At 34.5% G+C, this 20,154-nt stretch overlaps 1 protein-coding gene across 3 annotated transcripts in view; it reads right to left on the reverse strand.

Moving 5' to 3' along the window:
• Window positions 1–10,913: 10,913 nt before the first annotated feature.
• Window positions 10,914–20,154, reverse strand: part of LOC136031305 (protein nervous wreck-like) — a 121,987-nt gene continuing 112,746 nt past the window's right edge. For all 3 annotated transcript variants that reach the window (XM_065710759.1, XM_065710761.1, XM_065710760.1), the window contains exon 18: window positions 10,914–11,475. In XM_065710759.1, coding sequence (XP_065566831.1) covers window positions 10,936–11,475 — 540 coding nt within the window. In that variant the 3' untranslated portion in view covers window positions 10,914–10,935. The remainder of the gene's footprint in view (window positions 11,476–20,154) is intronic.

The following is a 20,154-nucleotide window of genomic DNA, read 5'->3' on the forward strand; positions in this document are numbered from 1 at the left end:
AAACAACAACAACAACAACAAAGGACAAGAAACAACAAGTAAACATGCACCTGTGATCTTTATTATGGCAAAAAATACAAAATTCCACGTTTTGTAGGTAGGAGCTTGAAATCTTTACTACAGGGTTCTCTGATACGCTAATTCTGGTGTGATTTCCATTAGGAATTTATGACTTTTAGGGAGTGTTTCCCCCCTTTTGAAAATCAGGCAAATTTTTTCAGGCTCATAGCCTTTGATGGGTAACACAAAGTTTAATGAATCTTATATATTTAGAATCAGTATATTAAGCCAATTTTGTTTTATATCTATGGATATCAAAACTCCGTTTTTTTTTTTTAGATTTTCAGTTACTATTGAGCCGTGTCGCTCCCTACTTCGGTTCGTTACCACCAACTGTTTGATTACGTTCTTTAAATGTTTTATAGCTGCATTAAATTATCGTTTGGGAAAGATATCCCCAAAATAGGCAAGTACACGGGGAAGGAGGGCTTTCCCAAAATCTTGAGGTTTGCGATTTTTCCTATAATTAATATAGAAAAAAACATAAAAAATAAGTTTTTCCCGAAGAAGTAAAGAGTCATGTCAAAACCTAAGATCAGCAGAAACATGTCCTATGAAAATGCAAACTTAAATTGAAAAAAAATTACTATCAATAAACAGATTAAACCCAATTCAAACAGAAATCAGAATTACACATCAAACTATATAACAGATGCTTCTATTGATGAATAAAAGAATCTTTAAACGGATCGAAATTAAATTTAATCAACAAGTCAAAATTAAGACGAGAAAAATTACCGCAAAAGGGGATCAGGTGTACCACCCCTTAGACCTTCCAAAGACCCTAGCGTCATTTGCGCTTTACTGAAAACGACTTGCATTTTGACCAGAACGTTTTGGCTCTGCCCTGTAAGTTGGGACGTCATAAAATAATTAAAATTACTTTATAATTTCACAACGATTTTCTTTCCATATTCAGTTGTAACACAATCGATTCTTCTAACAGTATGTTTAATAAAATATAAAAATTTAGTTTCGAATTTTATTTCTGCATTGGACTTCCTGGTCCATCTTAAGTTACTTGGTCCATCTGACCAAGAAAATTAAGACCGTCATTTTAAAGCTGATCGGGGTGACGAAATATGAGGTCCCGTTTCTGTACATCCCGAGTCTTTTATTCTTTTGTTCCGGAACGATGAAAAATATACGAAATAAAGAAATTGGACTGAAAAAATCTAAGGAGTTATAGGTCATTCTCTTGTGAGACATTTTTTTAATTTTCTTTAGACCAAAAGTGCACAATTGATCCAACGGGCTATGAATATAAGTTTCAAGCTTTAAGGAAAAATTGTAGCTCCTTATTTGGACGAGCCAATAGGAGACAAAAATGTTTTGTACCCTTATCTCTTTCCCTAAACATATATTTTAAATTCCCTTGCCCTACTATGATGTTTTCTGAAAGTTATAACTCGAACCTCTTGGTGTTTCCATGGCATTTACGATACGATATTTTGATACCTGAGTGAAAATGCTGCCTTTTGATACCTAATCTATATTTCTTAATACTCCACCACGAACAAACTCAAAGCTTCTGAAAATTTAAACTCCAGCCGCCCTCCTTCGATGTTCCTGATATATTGAATACATGCTATTTTGGTGGCTGGATAACGTTTGGTTTCTTTTGTTCTACATCACTACTTCATAATGAAGAGATTCTAGTCCTAAGGAGATTCTAGTCATAATAGAAAAACTGGATACCAAAATCCTTAGACCTTCCCTTTTGCACTCAACCTCCAGTCAAGGTTTGATGTCTACTTGCCACTCCCTTCCAAAGCTCCTTGAATGTTTCACCTTAATCCCCCAGGCTATTCCCAGGATATTGCAGATATGCTGTTCTGATCACCTGGTATCATATAGTGTCTTTTAATTTACCTGAGCCCCCAAAAAACACAGTTTGAAATCCCTTTACCTCCACAGCACTACTTAAAGGTTTGAAGTACAACCCCCAAACAGTTCCTAAGATATTACAGATATGCTATTTTTATAACATGGGTACCTAAAGCGTCTTTGGATTTTCCTCTACCTCCTCCCAGCTAAAATTTGAGGTTTACTTCCCCTAGCAATCCCTCATGAAAAGTTCAAATTGACTGCTCGTGCCGTCTTTGAGATCTTGTCGAGACGCTGTTTGGTTAACCTGGGTAAATATAGCGTTTTTTTTATTATTACTTCCCTATGATTAGACTATACGCTTACAAGGGCCTAAATTACCAACACTTTTTGGTAGATTTGAGACAAAACATGTTTAACCCTTCTCTGAACCCTAAGTTGTATAGCCGCTTATAGACCCGAGACATTAGGATGACCGGAACAAAAAAGATCAACCCCTCCATATCATAAAATCTGAAACCCTCCTATCCTTCCCTCTAAACTGTCTGAAAATTTTAACTCCATTCGCCATGTTGTTTCTGAGATATTTTATATATTGTATTTTGACATTCTAGCTACACTTAGTCTCTTTTAGTCCTACTCTACCCTTCCTCTCAGTCCTATCTCACTTTTCAATGGCGCACCCCCTTTAGTACTCCCTGGAATTTTCAACGTGATGCCTGGAGGTGTTCTCGAGATATTACAAGCACGCAAATTTGATAACTTGACTACATATAAGTAGAATAGAGAATGGGGTTTCTGCCTCACTCAGGTCACCTCATCAGTTTATATCACTTTCAGACCGTTTTATATCATTTTAACATCAAATATTATACATTTTGAACATTTTTCATCCCTACATTCAAAATAAAAACAGGTTCTTGGAAATCAAATTTGATGTCATTTATGTACTTTTCAAAATGTGAACACGGATTCTAGACCCCACCTTGATCCTAGATTACAATTTCCCATCCTGAGCTTTAAGAACAAAACAGGTCTAGTGAAATAAGAATTTGATGAATTTGTGAAATAAGAGTTTATTTATATTCCATTTTTCCTATACTACTGATAAAATTTAATAGTTTAGTAATTTAATAATTAGTGGATAGTTGGATATAAATATCTTAATAATTTATATTATCTTAATTTTTTTTCTTTCAATAACCTTTATAATCATACCTTTATCTAATTTTTTGAATTTCTTTTCAAGATCAGCTGCTTTGGAATCACAACGCTTAGGTGCAAATAAATCAACCATTTCACCTTTAAAAAAAAATAATGATAACGATTTCCTTTCCATATTCAGTAGTAACACATTCCATTCTTTTAACAGTATATTCCATTCCAATGTCTAGGTTTTCTTTCCTATTAGTTCGATTATATTTATTTTCCATTTTTATGTCGCTTAAAAGTTTCTCCATTTGTTAGTAAATAATCACTTTTAAAATCTCCTTGTGGATATTTATATACATTTACTCTCACTTCAATTATTGAAACAGACATTTTTTTCAACGTAAATGAAAGATCCGGAAACTATGTCTTTGAGGATGGCAACTCCTCCAAAGGTTGCAAGTTATGCTCTGGGGGCATATATGTTATACATAGAAAAAGTGATCGTATACAATTCAAAGGGGGCTCATTGGATTGGTAGTTAAAATTTCTAGTGCTCTTTTTAAGATTCGAAGTGATCGAAGGGTGGATAATCCCTTCCCCCACACCTCGTTTTTTCCAGAATTGCACCTGATAGAAATTTGGAGATGACCATTTGTTGTCGTATAAACTTCGAAAAGAGCTCATTCGATTGGAAATTGCAACAACTAGTGCTCTTTTTAAAAGTCGAAAGTGATTGGAGGGCAACTAGCCCCTCCTGCCACGTCCACCATTTCCCCAAGACATAGAATCAAAATTTTGAGATAGCCATTTTGTTCAACATAATCGAAAAGTGCGGAAAATATGTCTTTGAGTTTGACAATCACCCCACCCCTCCACAACCCTCAGGACAAGGGTTGCAAGTTATGCCCTGGGGGCATATAAGGTATATATATATATATATATATATAAAGGGTTATCGTATAATCTTTGGAGGGGACTTGTTGGATTAGAAATCAGAAGTTCTGGTATCCTGTATAAGATTCAGAGTGATCGGAGGGTGGATACCTCCCCCCAGACCTAATATTTTCCCAAAACACATCTAATAAAAATTTGAGATGGCCATTTGTTGTCGTAGAAACTTTCAAAACGAGCTCATTCGATTTGAAACTGCAAGTGCTAGCGCTCTTTTTAATAGTCGAATGTGATTGGAGGGGAACTAACCCTCCTCCCATACCCAAAATTCCCCAAACTCATCCAATCAAAATTTTGAGATAGCCATTTTGTTCAACGTCATTGAAAGGTCCAAATATTACGTCTTTGAGAATGCTCCCCCCTCAAAGCCCTCAGGGCAAGGGTTTTAAGCTATGAACTGGGGCATATAAGGTTTATATAGAAAGGGTGATCGTATAAATTTCGGAGGGGGCTCATTGACTTTGTAATCAGAAGTTCTATTTTTCTTTTTAAGATTGAGAGCCATCGAAGGGTGGATACCCTCCCTCCAAACCTCTTATTTTCCCAAAATGTATCTGATAGAAATTTTGAGATGGTCATTTCATCAATCATTTATCATCAATATTGCTCAGTATATATGAATATATTACACGATATATGATATATGATTGGTCATTACAAGATCACCCAGAAAACTTGAAAAAAAGCTCTCCGGACTAACGGATGAGTCATAGTCTTTGCACCTTATTTAATTGGCTTATTCGTAGAAGGTGTAAAAGATTAAAAATGATTGAACGAGCTTAAAGGGAAATGACAAATTGTGAAAAGAACAAAGGGACATTTATCTGATACATAATTGGGGCAGGGGTCCAACACCATACTAAAGCATTCCAGCAAGAAAGTATAATGAAATTGGAGGGAGGTGAGGACACTCTCCCATATCCATATTTATAGTTATTTGAAGGCTGGCGGAACATTAGACAATTCAAATATTGAAATGGGTTCTTTCATGCACCTGTCGCTCTCATCTCTTGCACAATGACCCAGCGCCCCTCCTTCACAGTAGCTGATGCACAATTATACATGATCAGACATAATTTCATGAAATATAAAGTTAATCAACTTTGTTAAATCAAGCATTAAGATAGATGTTTAATATTAACTATCTATCTTGTATGGACCACACGACTTCTCAGAAGCGTGTTCGTCACCGTGCACTATGACTTCCTCTGCAACTGGGAAGATTAATCTATAGTTTTTTGGTAATTTTATAGATTGGTTATCTCCTAATTTAAGCTCTATAGCAACGGGGTCTTCTTTGGGGTAAAATCGTAGTTTGGGTCCAAAAAATGGTAGAAAATGTCACTTTTCCTTGGCACAGTTTTTTTGTCACTTAAGAAGGATACTAGAACCTCTAATTTGCATTTGAATGAGCCCTCTCTCAATTTTCTAGGGCTACCGGTATGATACTATCACCTCTGAGGGAAAAAATTAACAAAGAAAAAACAAATGAACACAGACTACATCCGTGATCTTTCTTTTGGGGAAAAACAAAAAGCAAATTCCCATTTTTTTAGAGTTATGAACCTGAAACCTTTAAGAAGATACTACAGATAAGTTCCTCTGAAATCCTGAATTTCCATTGCATTTCCCCTATTTTTTCAAAAATCAGGCAAATTTTCACAGCCATGTAGCTTCTGATGGGCAGCATTAAACTTCTTGAGCTTTATATGGTAGGTCTGGAAAAAAAATCTGTGAGGAAATGAATAAAAAAAAAGAAATCGCAGTGGGGTGGGGTAGACATTGGTAAACAAATCGCTTCCCAGGCAAACTTTTTTGAAAGTTTTAAGAGAGTAGTTACGATTGACAAATGAAACTTCCAGAGTTTGCCATGAACAAAATGGTTCGTTTGTAACGAATTGTAAGTAAGGAGCGATGCAGCTCAATAGTAACCAAAACTCTAAAAAAAAGAACTTTGATATATATATATATATATATATATATATATATATATATATATATATATATATATATATATATATATATATGAGCGGCTTATTACATTGATTGTAAATATATAAGACTCATTGAGTTTAGGGTTACGTATCAAAAGCTACGAGACTGAGAACATTTTCTTGATTTTTGAAAAAGGGGGGAAATATCCCCTAAAAGTCAAGAAATCCTAATGAAAATCACACCATCAGATTCAGCGCATTAAGAACCCTGGTGTAAAAGTTTCAAGCTTCCATCTCCGAAAATGAGGAATTCTGTTTTTTTTTTTGCTAGAAAAAATATCACCGATGCTTGTTTATTTGTTTGTTTGTTTTCCCTAGGGGTGATCGCATCGAAACAACAGTCCTAAAATATTGACAAAGGGCTCGTTCGAAGGTAAATTAAAAGTCATAGCGCCCTTTTCAAGTGACCATAAAGATTGAAGGGCAACCGCCCCCCTCTCTCACTCTCTTTTTTCATACTATTCATTCGGTCAAAATTCTGAGATAGACATCTTGTTCAGTATAGTTGACAAACTCAGTAACTATGTCTATGAGGATAACATAACCCCACAAAGCCCCTGGGAAAAGGTTGGTAAGTCAGACAATTTGATCATTGTTTACGTATAATGTTTCTTAATGGGAAGTATACAGACATTTCTCGGGGAGGGGGGAGAATTTCCTGATGGGGGAATATTCTACGGGAATAATTTTCTGTGGGGAGGGAAGTTCCCGGGGCGTAAAATTACCTTAAATAAAGGAAACATGAAAGTATGGGCGAAACATGAAAGTATGAGGGAAACATGAAAGTATGGGTGAAAAAAAAACTTTGAGCCACATCATTTCAAAAGCCCGATAAATGACGGAAGAATTGACAGTCCTATCATAATGAGCTCTATACTGTATGCTATTTATGGCAAATATGGGTGAGATAACGTTCTTTTATAACAGTTGGGGTGGTGAAATAACAGCCACAGATTTTGATATTATTCAGTTAAAAAAATCGCTTTGGTAATATCAAAACTGGAAGAACATAAAATGTTAATTCAGATATATTGCTCTTTTAAAATAAAAACAAATAAAAAAAAGTCCGTAGAAAAACATCATTATGAAAATTTTGACCAATTCTGCATTCTTGATTCTCTTAATATACACTAAAATGTATAGTGTTGTCGATCCGATTTAACACAATCCAGTTTCATTGAATATGCTAGGCTTGTCTCTAATTACAGACCTGTTTTGAATATTAATTGAATACAGGTGTACTTAAAACTAAACAAACGATTAAACAACTTCCGTGAGCATTGCCTCTAAAAGAAGACTTTTCTATTTTCGTATCAGGGTTTGCTTTGTTTTTGGACTAACCACGGAAAATCCTAAATTACATAGTTAAACACATATATTAAAGCTGTTGCTAAAATATAAGAGTCAGAGTCAATAGTCTAATTTAAACAAAAGTATTAGGGTTTTACCAAGATTTTAGGTATTTGTATATTCAAAATTAGCATAGAAGTGTTCATTTGCTTATAGAATGACTTGGGCAGATTTTAATACTTCCTTATTGCTTAGTGCATGAAAAACAAGAAGTTAGGAGGAATTAGGGCATTTAATCACTACCTTCGGTAAAACACCTTATTTCACGTAACCTCTTGTTTTTTGTATGATTGGAAAACAATATGACCCTTCGCCGTTGCTCAAAGTTTTCAGAAATAATTACCGCAAATGTTGAATTCATCCTCTAAAATTCAAATAAGATGTACGTCTGGTTTACTTCCGACGGCAAGCATAATTACAACGAGACAGATTTATTTGAGAACGAGAAAAAGAAGTGGCTTTGCAGCTTTTTGTTACCTCCTCTCACTAATGGGCATAGGATATTAGCTCTGGTAAAAACAGCGATCGCTGGGCCCTGCCACGTTTGTTTTCACAGCATCCTATTTCCTTTTTTTGTCACAGAGTTTTGCCTATTCTTTTGTCTCTATTCCTCTGAATTTATGAAAGTAAAATGAAAAATCATCCCATTATAATAAACTTGCTTACGAAGAATTTTTAATTCTTCGTAAAGAGATTTCTAAAAGGAATTTTAATTCTTCTTAAATTTTTAATTTTAAATTGGTTGCAGAGGCTGATAAATGAAACCATACTACGAGAAGACAGATCAGCCTCTATTGACAACCGCCATAAAAGCCTGAGGATTGACTTACTTAGGTTACTTTCTAAGAATTGATGTCTTCTGGGTCCCAAATGCAGGACTACGTTGGCAACCAGAAGTATGCCATATAGACCGACAGATACCCTACCGAAATGATCTACAAAACCTCCAAACCAGCTCTCAGCGTCAATGAGAATTTATCGTCAGAAAGGTAATCTGGCTTGTTTAGTACTGTTTATACAAGTTTAACTACTGTTTATTTAAGTTTATTTTGGGACAATTATACTTTATTTCGAAAATCAAATACGCTAAATAACCTCTTTTTATTGAAGCAATGTTCTGCAAAAGTGAAACGTTAGTTTGAAGAGTCAAGTTAGTGGAAGCGGTAGCCCTCCTCACATTCAGAGTAGCCCTGGGTGTGGTGTTGAAAGCAACGATGGGAAGTAAGTCGTTTGACGCACTCACCAGAAGATATATAATGCACGCTTATTCCTGCGGGAAATAATCGTTTTTTTTCGTAAGAAGTGCCTATGGCTCACTTTACACTCCGCCCCAATTTTGTAATAAGGCTCATCAATAATTGTTGTAATATTGCTCAATTGCTGTAACACAGTTGGGTCAATTCCCAAAAATGTAGGAGGGGGAAACATTTTCAGAAATCTATGGGGAAATTTTTATTTCTTCACTTTTCAATGATAGCACCAAAAAAGGCATTTTCAATGAGAATAAAAAATTAAAAAAAAAATTGTTTTCTTTTTCAAAATCTATATGGAGGTGTTTAAAGAATCAAGGGGACAACTTCTCCAACCCCCTATTGACGCCACTACATATGCACATATGCAGAGAGAAGATTTATATTGTTCTGATTGGTTAAAATTAGAAGCTACCAATCCTTCTTTTCTTTCATTAGTCTCCTCGTTAGTAACCATCAGGCGATTAGAAAACACTACGTCTTCCACTACTTCTAAATCAATAGATATTTCGAGCATATAAACAGGTATCGCTTCAACACTACGAAGAATAAAAAAAGATATAGCTTATATGCTTTGAGATTGATTTTATTTAAGTTTTGCCCAAAGACTAACCATCGCCATGACTGTTATTCGTGCTAATCGAAACGAGTGTTAAAATCAGTTTTGTGATTACCTTTGTGGATTAACTGCGCAAGGAGGGCGTTCTATTAGGCTTCATTTCGTAATTATAGTTTGTTTTCATAATGAAATCCAAAGGGTTTTGTTTATATCCACAAATCTGGCCATTCACCTAGTGAAAAGGGCATTGTACTGATATACATGAATGTGTACAGGACCTTCGAGATGGGGAGCATCGGGGGTGCGAATACACAACGACTTAGGCAGAAACCTAGTTTAAGTTTTTCGGCGAAACAAACAAGTTTTTTACTTGATATATTAAAACGATGTTAGTGAAAACTATGCGCAAATCAAGATTGGAAACCACATTCCTGAATCGGAAAACTCATGAAAACTTACATAAACGCACTCTTTGTTTTGCCCTAAAACAGTATGCTTATAATAGAAATAAAATTAAAAATCTGACACAGAAATGGCTCAGACCAGGGATGTCAACTAGAGGAGTCCTTCGGATTCAATCCACTCTTCTTATTCATACGGTACCGCTATATATATATATATATATATATATATATATATATTCATGTTTTATTTCTTATATGGTTTGTCTATTTTTTAAATCAAAGACATCTTCCCCTGAAATGTAGCCCCTTCCCCAAAAAAGCTCCCAACTTTCATATTTGATGAATCATGTGCACTGAGAGACCTTGATCCCTCCTTAAATCGAACAATTACAATGATTTCCCGTAATAAATTTAGTTTTAGTAATTATTTTGTTTATTTTTTGTTTCATCCGCCCTCTTTCTCAATATGTACCCTCTGAAGCAATTTTTACATATGTGCCTAATACATCTAAAAGTTAAAGCAAATATTTAATAGAAGCTGAATTGACAAAAACCGATGCAACGAGGAACCTTTATTCAGCATAAATTGATTTAAAAGGGGGGAAATACGGTTGAATTTCCCGTGATTCATGATTTGAAACTAAAATCTCTCAAAATTATATATATATATATATATATATATATATATATATATATATATATATATATATATATATATATATATATATATACATATATATATATATATATATATATATATATATATATATATATATATATATATATATATATATATATATATATATATATATTTATTCATTTGTATATTTATTTGTATATATATATTTATATGTATATTTATATACATATATACATATATATATATATATATATATATATATATATATATATATATATATATATATATATATATATATATATATATATATATATATATATACATATTTATTTACATATATATACATATATACATATATGTACATATATATTTATATGTATATATATATATTTATTTGTGTCTGTCTTTGTGTTTGTGCGTACTGAGTACCGAGTTAAACGTGCGCATATATTTAAATTTACCGACTAAGCACGCAAAAATATCCCTTAAATTATAATTCCTATGAACACAGAAACTGTTATAAGCTGTTTCTTTTTAGCAAGTGTTATTCTCTCTTAAATATTTTATAAACTAAAAACAGAAGCTAAAAAACAATTACCGACAGTTCAATGATTTTATACAATGATTTATTGTTTTCTCACGCTATGGAAACGTAATAAAACTGAGATCAAACGAAATTACTAATGTTTTTTTTTCTATTTTTGGCAAACTTAGTCTAAACAGTGATTTCTTTTAAATAATATTCGAGCTATGCGTACGACTCGTTTAAAGTTTCCAGTTGCTGTAACTTCTCTGGATCCAATTCAAAACTTAAACTACGAGATTCTTCATATTCATGGGTTGTAGTCGTCGTTTTGGTAGCTATATTTGCTGACCCTTTATCACTTACAGCTCTAGTTAATGGAGAAATTTCTGTAGTGGAATCCACAACACCCTCACTTTTAGCATGCGTCTCTTCATGCTTTATATTTTCCTCTTTACTCCGTTCGCTCTGGTCATTTAATACACTTGCTTCGCTTTCAATCTGTTGAGCATTCTCCTCCATTTTCTCTTCTATTTTATCATTTGTAACTTCTTTACAGGAATTTTCGTCTTCGTTTATAGTATTGTTTCTTTCTTCTTCTTCTTTTTCAAGCTGTATGTTATTTGAATCATCTTGCTGTTCCTTAACTGCATTGTCTGGAACTTCAGCTTCCCACGCATCATCAGTTGGTCCCTCTAGTGATGGAGTTGCTGCTGTTATGAGGATACTAGCTCCTATGACTGTTTTATCTTCATTTGCTAATGCCTGTAATGGATTAAACGAAATTTATTGATAAGTCTATTGCATGTGATCAAAAACAATTTTTTTTTTGCACTTTTCTTCAGCGCTTAGGATAAAAGTGGCCCATGTAAAGTTTTAACTAACCAAAACTATGGATTTTTTTTTATATACAGCATCTGAAGTAGTATAACTTTTTAATTTTTTTTCTAAAATAATTGTTTATCTTGCTTGTTTTATGGTGAGGCCCTACAAACTGGTATGAACGTTTCTCACTAGTCCCAGGTAATATAAACGGTTCTGGAACACACTGCACTGATTGGACAATCTAAGTCAAACCGAGATTTTCCCGAAAGGAAAGTATAATTTCAACTGCTGAAGCAACTTTTTAACGCTCTCGCATGATTTGAAACAGACAAACATATTCCTATTTTGTAAAATTTTAAAGGTTTTCTTCAAGAAAGAAACAATTTACGTTAAAGATAATATTGACACGTTAAAAACAGACCCATGCCGTGGGGGAGGGGTCGGTTTGAACACCAAAAACCCGACAAGGTGCCTGACCTCTCTTTTGCATCTTATGTTCAACGAAATTTTGTGCAGTGGGATAGTAATTTCTTGAGGAAAACTAATCAGTCTTTGGGTCCAACAGTTAGAGAGCAATAAGCACATGTTTGAAAACCCTTAAAGGACGAAACTAACAGTAATCTAAAGGAAGTTGGAAGTTAAAGAGGGGAAACGCCCCTCCCCAACGAGCTTTCCTTGTCACAAATCCGTGTTTTTTTTATGTCATTTTTCAAGAGGGCGATTGTTTTCGAAGGACCTAATTTGAACGGAAAATTCAGTGGTTTAAAATTTCTTTTCACATTTATGGACTTGTTAATATGTTCATTAGGAAAGCTTCATTCCAGTTCATTCCTCGGTCTCTGTGTTTTAATAAATCACGCAAAAGCTGAAGTAGATCTTAGAAACAGATTATTCAGCCCTTTCTCCGTGTCCCCGACACAAAATACAAAGTCGATTTGCCCCACAAAAGCATTTTAAGCCCCTCTGTATCCCCGTCACACGGTTCAGGACTTGAAGTCCACATCATCTTCTTATCACTTCCTGAAAGTTTTGACTTTATATTCGAAGTCAGTCCAGAGATACTGCAGATGTGTCTTTTTTGCAAATTCCTATCACATAGTGTCTTATAATTTATCTCGCTGCTAAGAAGTGACCAAATTCTAATTTTCACAGGGATTCATTTTATTAAAAGGAATTAGGCAGTTCGGAGTTCGGAGACATAACATTCCACCCACATACACACCACGAAAATTGAAGTCACCACACACACTAATTAAAAGTTTCAACTGCATCTTCCAAGCCATTCCAGAGATATTACAGAAATGGTATTCCAATAGCCTGGATACAAATAGCTTTTTGTGCATAGTATCTTTAGAATTACATCCTTCCCTCCCTCAAGTCACCCAAGTCAGAATTTGAGGTTCAATTAATCTCTCAAAACCTATTGAAAGTTTCAGCAAATATAGCGTCTTTCGATTTACATTACAGCTTCATCGTTAGTTGATTCTAGCCCAACAGAGGCTTAAAGTGCCAAAGCTTTTAGTTGGATTTGAGAAAAAATATGTTAAATCCTTGTCTGCCGCCTCAACCGAGTTAAAACTTGAGGTCCGCTTGATCTCCGCCTCTCCAAGAAAACTGCCTGAAAATTTCACCCTGATCTCTCAAGTGGTTCCTAAGGTAGTGCAGATACGCCATTTTATTGATTTGGCAACGGACAGTGTCTTTTCATTTGTCTCGCTATCTAATGGTAAATAGGTGGCTCCTTGTGTCCCCCTTCCCCTATACTACCTAAAAGTTTCCAATCCATCTCTGAGTCATTCCGAGATATTGTAGCCATACCCTCTCCGCCGATTCAAAGATTAACGTACACTTCCTCTCCCCTCAACACTCCCTGAAAAATTCAACCTGATCTACCAAATCATGCCCAAGACATTGAAGATACACGATTGTCCTAATCATGACCTAACAATTACATCTTAATCCATTGAGCGGTTTATTAAATATAGCAGACATGTTTACTGAAGCAATTTACTTGTTAGACTCTATGTTTAGTTACCTTTCTTGGCTTCGCAAAACACCAGAAACACCTTTAGAAAGGAATATTGTACTCAAAGGATGGGATTGTTCTCAGTAATGGGACACATCTTTCCATTTCCTTAGAAAATTTGTAGTTTTCTTTTAGATTTTTTCGCAAAACCCGATAATTAGCTTACGCTCATAGCTGCAGAGGAGAGGATTCTCCCCTCCAAGATCTGTCTCCTTCCTTATTGTCCTAGTGATATTTTGGGAAATATCCAAAAAGTGACAAAAGGGGTGGAGAGAGAATAAACAACCGGCTTGCGTGATTTTTGAGCACAGTTTCTTCTAAAATAAAATTAATATATTCGTGGCAGTTTTTTTTAATCAAGTGATGTTATCACACAAAACCTACGACATTGTCAATTATATACTTAACATATGAAAGCATAATTGTTTATTTAAGTTCTTATTAATCATTTCCTAGAAGTGTAACCTTGACTCGGTCAGTTTGTTCATAACGTCAATAAAACTCTTCAAAGTGCCCGAAACTTGTTTCGGTTAATACTTAAATCAGATCATTCAAGAGATAATAAAATCTGTCATCAAAATGTATGGAAATGTATCTTCTTATGGTAATCAAAATGTCAAGTTGACGGCAGTGTTTCCTAAAAAAGACAACTTCTATTTATATTTTGTCGTATATTAGCCCTACATCTAAAGCGAACGCAAAGCAGCTGATAATAAGAATTAAATTGAGTTGATAGATAACAATACGACGGTCATGTATTTTTTCCGGCTTCGTCGTCCAGAATGGGTATCTATATATATCTTGTAAGATGGCTCATTCAACCCAAAAGTTTAAGTTTGATCCTTATGGTAATCAAAATGTCAAGTTTAGATTAGCATGATATAGTTTAAATTATTATGGTTTCAGTTTTGTTTGTGTACATTCTTTAGTTTTGCTACACATGGGTCAAACTATATATATATATATATATATATATATATATATATATATATATATATATATATATATATATATATATATATATATATATATATATATATATATATATATATATATATATATATATATATATAAAGAAAAAAAAAATTGATTCAACTGAAAGTAAGGTGAAACATCAATATTTAAGACGAACAGAAATTATTACGTTTATGATGGGGGTCAATGGGGTCATCCCCTCGTCAATATCTCACTCTTTAAGCTAAAATTCGAAGTTTGTCCCAATTCTTTGAGAATGACTCCTGAACCACAAAGGTCATTTAACTAAAATAAATAGCTCTTTTAAAGGACAAAAAATTTTAGCGTAAAGAGTGAGGCATTGACGAGGAGGCAAACCCCTTCCTATACGTAATAATTTCTGTTCGTTTTAAGTGTTAATGTTGCTCCTTACCTTCAGTTGAGAAAACTAGTTATTTTAATTTAATTTCTGATCATTTTCAATTAATACTGGAAAATTTGGTTCCCTCTTCATGGAAAATCCCCTTCCCCCATAAGAAAATACTCCACGGAAAGATCCCTTCATCTACCCCCCATCCCAACCAGAAAAATACCCCTGAAAATGTCTGTATGCTTGCCAATAACCAATACTATATATAAAAAAAAGGGTAAAGTTCATAACTTGCAGCCCTTCCCCCGAGGACGATGGGTGTTTAAATCATCCTCAAAGACATAGTTATTAGATTCTTTGACTATGCTGAACAGAATCGATATTTCAAAATTTTGGTCGGTTGACTTTAGGGAAAAATGACAGTGGGGGGGGGGGGGGGCTATCTACCCTCCAATATTTTGATCACTTAAAAAGGGCCCTAGAACTTTTGATTTCCGAACAAATGGGCCCTCTTCTGACCTTCTAAGATCAGTGGTTCGATAGGATCACCACTGGGAAAAAAACAAATAGACATGCATCCGTGACTTATCTTCTGGCAAAAAAATAAATGCAAAATTCCACAATTTTGTATGGAGGAGTTTGAAACCTCTACAGTAGGGTTCTCTAGTATGCTGAATATGACTTAGTGATTCTCATTAGGATTACTTGATTTTTTGGAGTGTTTCTCTTCTGTTGCAAAAATTGGTCAAATTTTTTTCAGACTCATAACTTTTGTTGGGCACCATTAAATTTGATGAACTTTACACATTTTGAATAAACATCAAAATTCCATTCTTTTGATGCATCTATTGTTATGAAGACTCTGTTTCTTAGAGTTTCGGTTACTATTGAGTCGCATCGCTCCTTACTTACAGTTTATTGCCCCCAACTGTTTGATTTGCCCAAAGCCGGTTGCAGGCATTTGAATGAATGACCCAAACCCACTTTTTAAAAAGAATAATTATTTCGCAAGAAAAGCAGCACTTTTATGTTAGACCCATTTTTGCTAATGGGTAAATTTTCTAAATTAAAAACCTTTAAAACCTAATTTCGCAAAACAGGGGAACGGGTGCTTTTTTTAGCTTATAAAATTACATTTTTTTTTTTGCTTTGAAAACTTCACATTGCATATGAGGCTAAAATTTGTCAACAGGGCACAACACTTTTTTAGTTATATTTTCAACTATTTTTTATTTTAAAAGAATAAAATAATATAAAATAATAACGAATAAGAATAAGAAATTAAAAGAGTTGCCGCATCTAAAAAAGTAAAACTAACAAAGAGAAACTAATTTCGTGTGCCATATATAGCTACAACCATTTGTAGTAATCGAATAACTTTTTCTCGTAGGCATGTGATTTTTCTCTTCAGTTTCCTTATTTTATTGGCCAAAATCTTAATCAACCCAAGGCAGGAGTTAGCTCCCAAAGACCTCAGGCATTTTCGCAGAATCAACTAAGGACTTGAAGTTCCTTTAGCTACTGGCGAGATCAAACTCACTTAATAATAATGGAAACAATAAAAACTTCATAAAATTATTGCCGTGACCAGGATTCGAACCTGGGTTTCTTCGACCACAAGGTAGGGTCCTAACCACTAGACGATCACGGCTTGATATTCATCTAAGTCTTAAAATATGATTTTGGCACACAAAATAATTTTTGCAACTTAAATCATAGTGATGGAATATGCTAGTCTAGCATTGTTAGACCTCGTAGCTGAAGGGGCCTTGGGGGAATCTTATGCCAGTCTGAGAGCCCTAAAAGTAGGCTGAATGAAGGACGTATCACATCAGAACACTCACAGGGAGTAGGGTCTTTGCCAAGAGTAACCATTCGATTCCACAAACAGTGTTGCTCTCAAATCTAGTGGTCGGTACCATAATAATTTTGACCTCCCAACAAAACTCCCAAACAAAACTTGGCTGATATATTTTTCAAATGGCCTTATTTCACGATATGAAGGATCTGCCAATGAAAAAAAATATTAAAATCCGCAGACTCCACAAAGTTTGTTGGGTTCTTATGTCTTATAGCCACCACACCCAAGAAGTGAAGTCAGGTTAATCCTAATGAAACAATTCTTACTTCGTAATATGCAGAATAATTGTTGCTAAACATTTTGCATGCAAACCCGCAATACTTTACACTCACCCCCCCCCCCCTAATGTGCAAATATATTGCCCAAATTATATATTTTCAACGCATTTTCCCACCCGTAGCTTATTTTTCCAGTTTTTGTTTCGTCACGATTCATTTTACAGGTACATGAGTTGAAACAAGGGAGACACACAGCGGGAATAGCTGGAAAATGTATATTTTGGCTTATTTATTTGCACATTAGGAGGGTTAAGTATAGTGAATCTGCATGCAAAAAGTGTTAGCTACAATTATTCTGCATATTATGAAGTAAGAATTGTTTTATTAGGATTAACCTAACTTCACTTCTTGGGTGTGGTGGCTATAAAACATAAGTACCGTTTATTGTATAGCAAAGGGCTATATTTGTACCCATTAACCCCATTTGGGGGGAGGGGAACAATATTCATTGCAGCAGCTATTAAATTTGAAAACAGTGTCAAATGGACAGTCGAATGGTAGCCTACTGCTCTTCATTTAGTTGTTATTTTTAAACAATTTTTTTTTCTGATCAAACAGTTCGTGGTAACGAACTGTAGTAAGGAGCGACCCAGCTCAATAGTAAACGAAACCCTAAAAAACGGAATTTCGATGCTAAAAGATATATCAAAAGAATCGGATTTTTATGCTGAGTTTGAATATATAAGTTTCATCAAATTTAGTCTTTGTCATCAAAAGTTACGAAAAAATTTGCCTTATTTTGGAAAATAGAGGGAAACACCCCCTAAAAGTCATAGGATCTTAACAAAAATCACACTATCGCATTCAGCTTATCAGAGAACCCTATAGAAACAATTTCAAGGTCCAATCTACAAAAATGTGGAATTTTGTATTTTTTGCCAGAAGTTTATTTGTTTGTTTGTTTTTTTCCCCAGGGGTCATCGTATCGATCAAGAGGTCATAGAGTATTGCAAAAGGGCTCATTCTAACGGAAATGAAAAGTTCTAGTGCCCCTTATAAGTGACCAAAACAATTGTAGGGCACCTAGGCCCCCTCCCATGCTCATTTTTTCCCAAAGTCAACGGATCAAAATTTTGAGATAGCCATTTTGTTCCGCATAGTCGAAAACCATAATAACTATGTCTTTGGGGATGACTTACCCCCCTACAGTCCCTGGGGGAGGGGCTGCAAGTAACAAACTTTGACCAATGTTTACATACAGTAATGGTTATTGGGAAGTGTACCGACGTTTTCAGGGGGATTTTTTTGGTTTGGGTGTGGGGTTCAGGGGAGGGGGTTATATGGGAGGGTCTTTCCTTGGAAGAATATTCTATGGGGGAAGAGAAATTCAATGAAAAGGGCGCAGGATTTTCTAGCATTACTATAAAAAAACAATGAAAATATAAACATGAAAAAGTTTTTTCAATTGAAAGTAAGGAGAAGCATTAAAACGAACAGAGATTATTACGCATATGAGGGGTTCTAAGAATACTCTAGCATAAAGAGCGAGGTATTTAGGAGGAGAAAAATACTTCGCTCTTTATGCTAAATTATTTTTAGTAATTTCAACTATTTATTCTACGGCCTTTCTGATTCAGGGGTCATTCTTAAAGAATTAGGACAAAACTGAAGATTTAGTGTGAAGAGCGAGGTATTAACGAGGGGACAAACCCCCTCATATATATAATCAAAAATATAAGAATATAAAAGTTTGTTACGTAAGTTAATTCTTAAGTTACGTATATTTTTTACTAATAAAAACGTTCGTTAAAAATTAAAAGTTCTAGTTGCCTTTTTAAGCAACCGAAAAATTGGAGGGCAACTAGGCCTCCTTCCCCACCCCTTGTTTCTCAAAATCGTCTGATCAAAACTAAGAGAAAGCCATTTAGCCAAAAAAAGAATTAATATACAAATTTCCTTTTAATAATTTATGTATGGAGAGCCAAAATCAGACATGCATTAATTCAAAAACTTTCAGAAATTAAATAAAAAAATAAGTTTTTTGAAATGAAAGTAAGGAGCGACATTAGAACTTAAAACGAACAGAAATTACTCCGTATATGAAAGGGGCTTTTCCTCCTCGACACCCTGCTCCTTGCGCTAAAGTTTGATTCTTTCTCGCAACTCTACTTTTTAAAACAATAAAAAACTTTAGCGTAAAGAGCGGGGCGTCGAGGAGGAAAAGCCCCTTTCATATACTGAGTAATTTCTGTTCGTTTTAAGTTTTAATGTCACTCCTTACTTTCATTTCAAAAAACTTGTTTTTTTTATTTAATAGAAGTAAAGAACGAAGTGGAAACTTACAGCGAACAAAATTTAGGGTTTTGCAGTTTATGTGATACATATCTGCACCAAATGTTAAAAAAAAAACTAACTCGTGATAATTCCATTATTTCCCCTTGTAAAACCGCTTTACCGAATGAAATATTTAAAAAAAAAACATTTTTTCAACTGAAAGTAAGGAGCAGCATTAAAGCTTGAGACAAACAGAAATTATTACGTATATGAAGGGGTTTACCCCCTCCTCGGTAACTCACTATTTACGCTGAAATGTTTTAGTACTTTTAAAAAAGCTTTTATTCATCTAATTAAACAGCCCTTGTGTTTCAGGAGTCATTCTTAACTAACTGGGAAGAAATACAAACTTTAACATAAAGATCAAGGTGTTGAGGAGGGGCCAACCTCCTTCATATGCGTAATAATTTCTGCTCGTTTTAAGCTTAAATGTTGCTCCTTACTTTCAGCTGAAAAAAAAAGTTTTTTATTTCATTTCTGATCTTTTTAAATAGTGCCAGAAAATCTGGCCCAACCTCCACGGAGAAACTCCCTCCCCATGGAAATATCCTCTAGACAATTTAACCCCGATGAGAATTTACCCCGGACAATTATTCTTAACCATTCTTTGCATAAAATTGAAACGGAAAAGAGAAAACAAGACATATAAAAAGAATTTTGTATAAGAATTCTGACGAATTTCTGCAGTGTATAATTTCCCCTGACAAGTTCACTCACTGGAAACTTCCCTCCCAATCGAAAATTTCCCCTGTGGAAAAACCCGCAACATAAAATTGCTCCCCCACCCGAAAATGTATGCATGCATCCCAGTAACAGCTACTATGCGTAAACAAAGCGCAAATTTCATAATTTTAAG

Source organism: Artemia franciscana, chromosome 9 (assembly GCF_032884065.1).
Source record: "Artemia franciscana chromosome 9, ASM3288406v1, whole genome shotgun sequence".
In the NCBI taxonomy this organism is placed as follows: Eukaryota; Metazoa; Arthropoda; class Branchiopoda; order Anostraca; family Artemiidae; genus Artemia; species Artemia franciscana.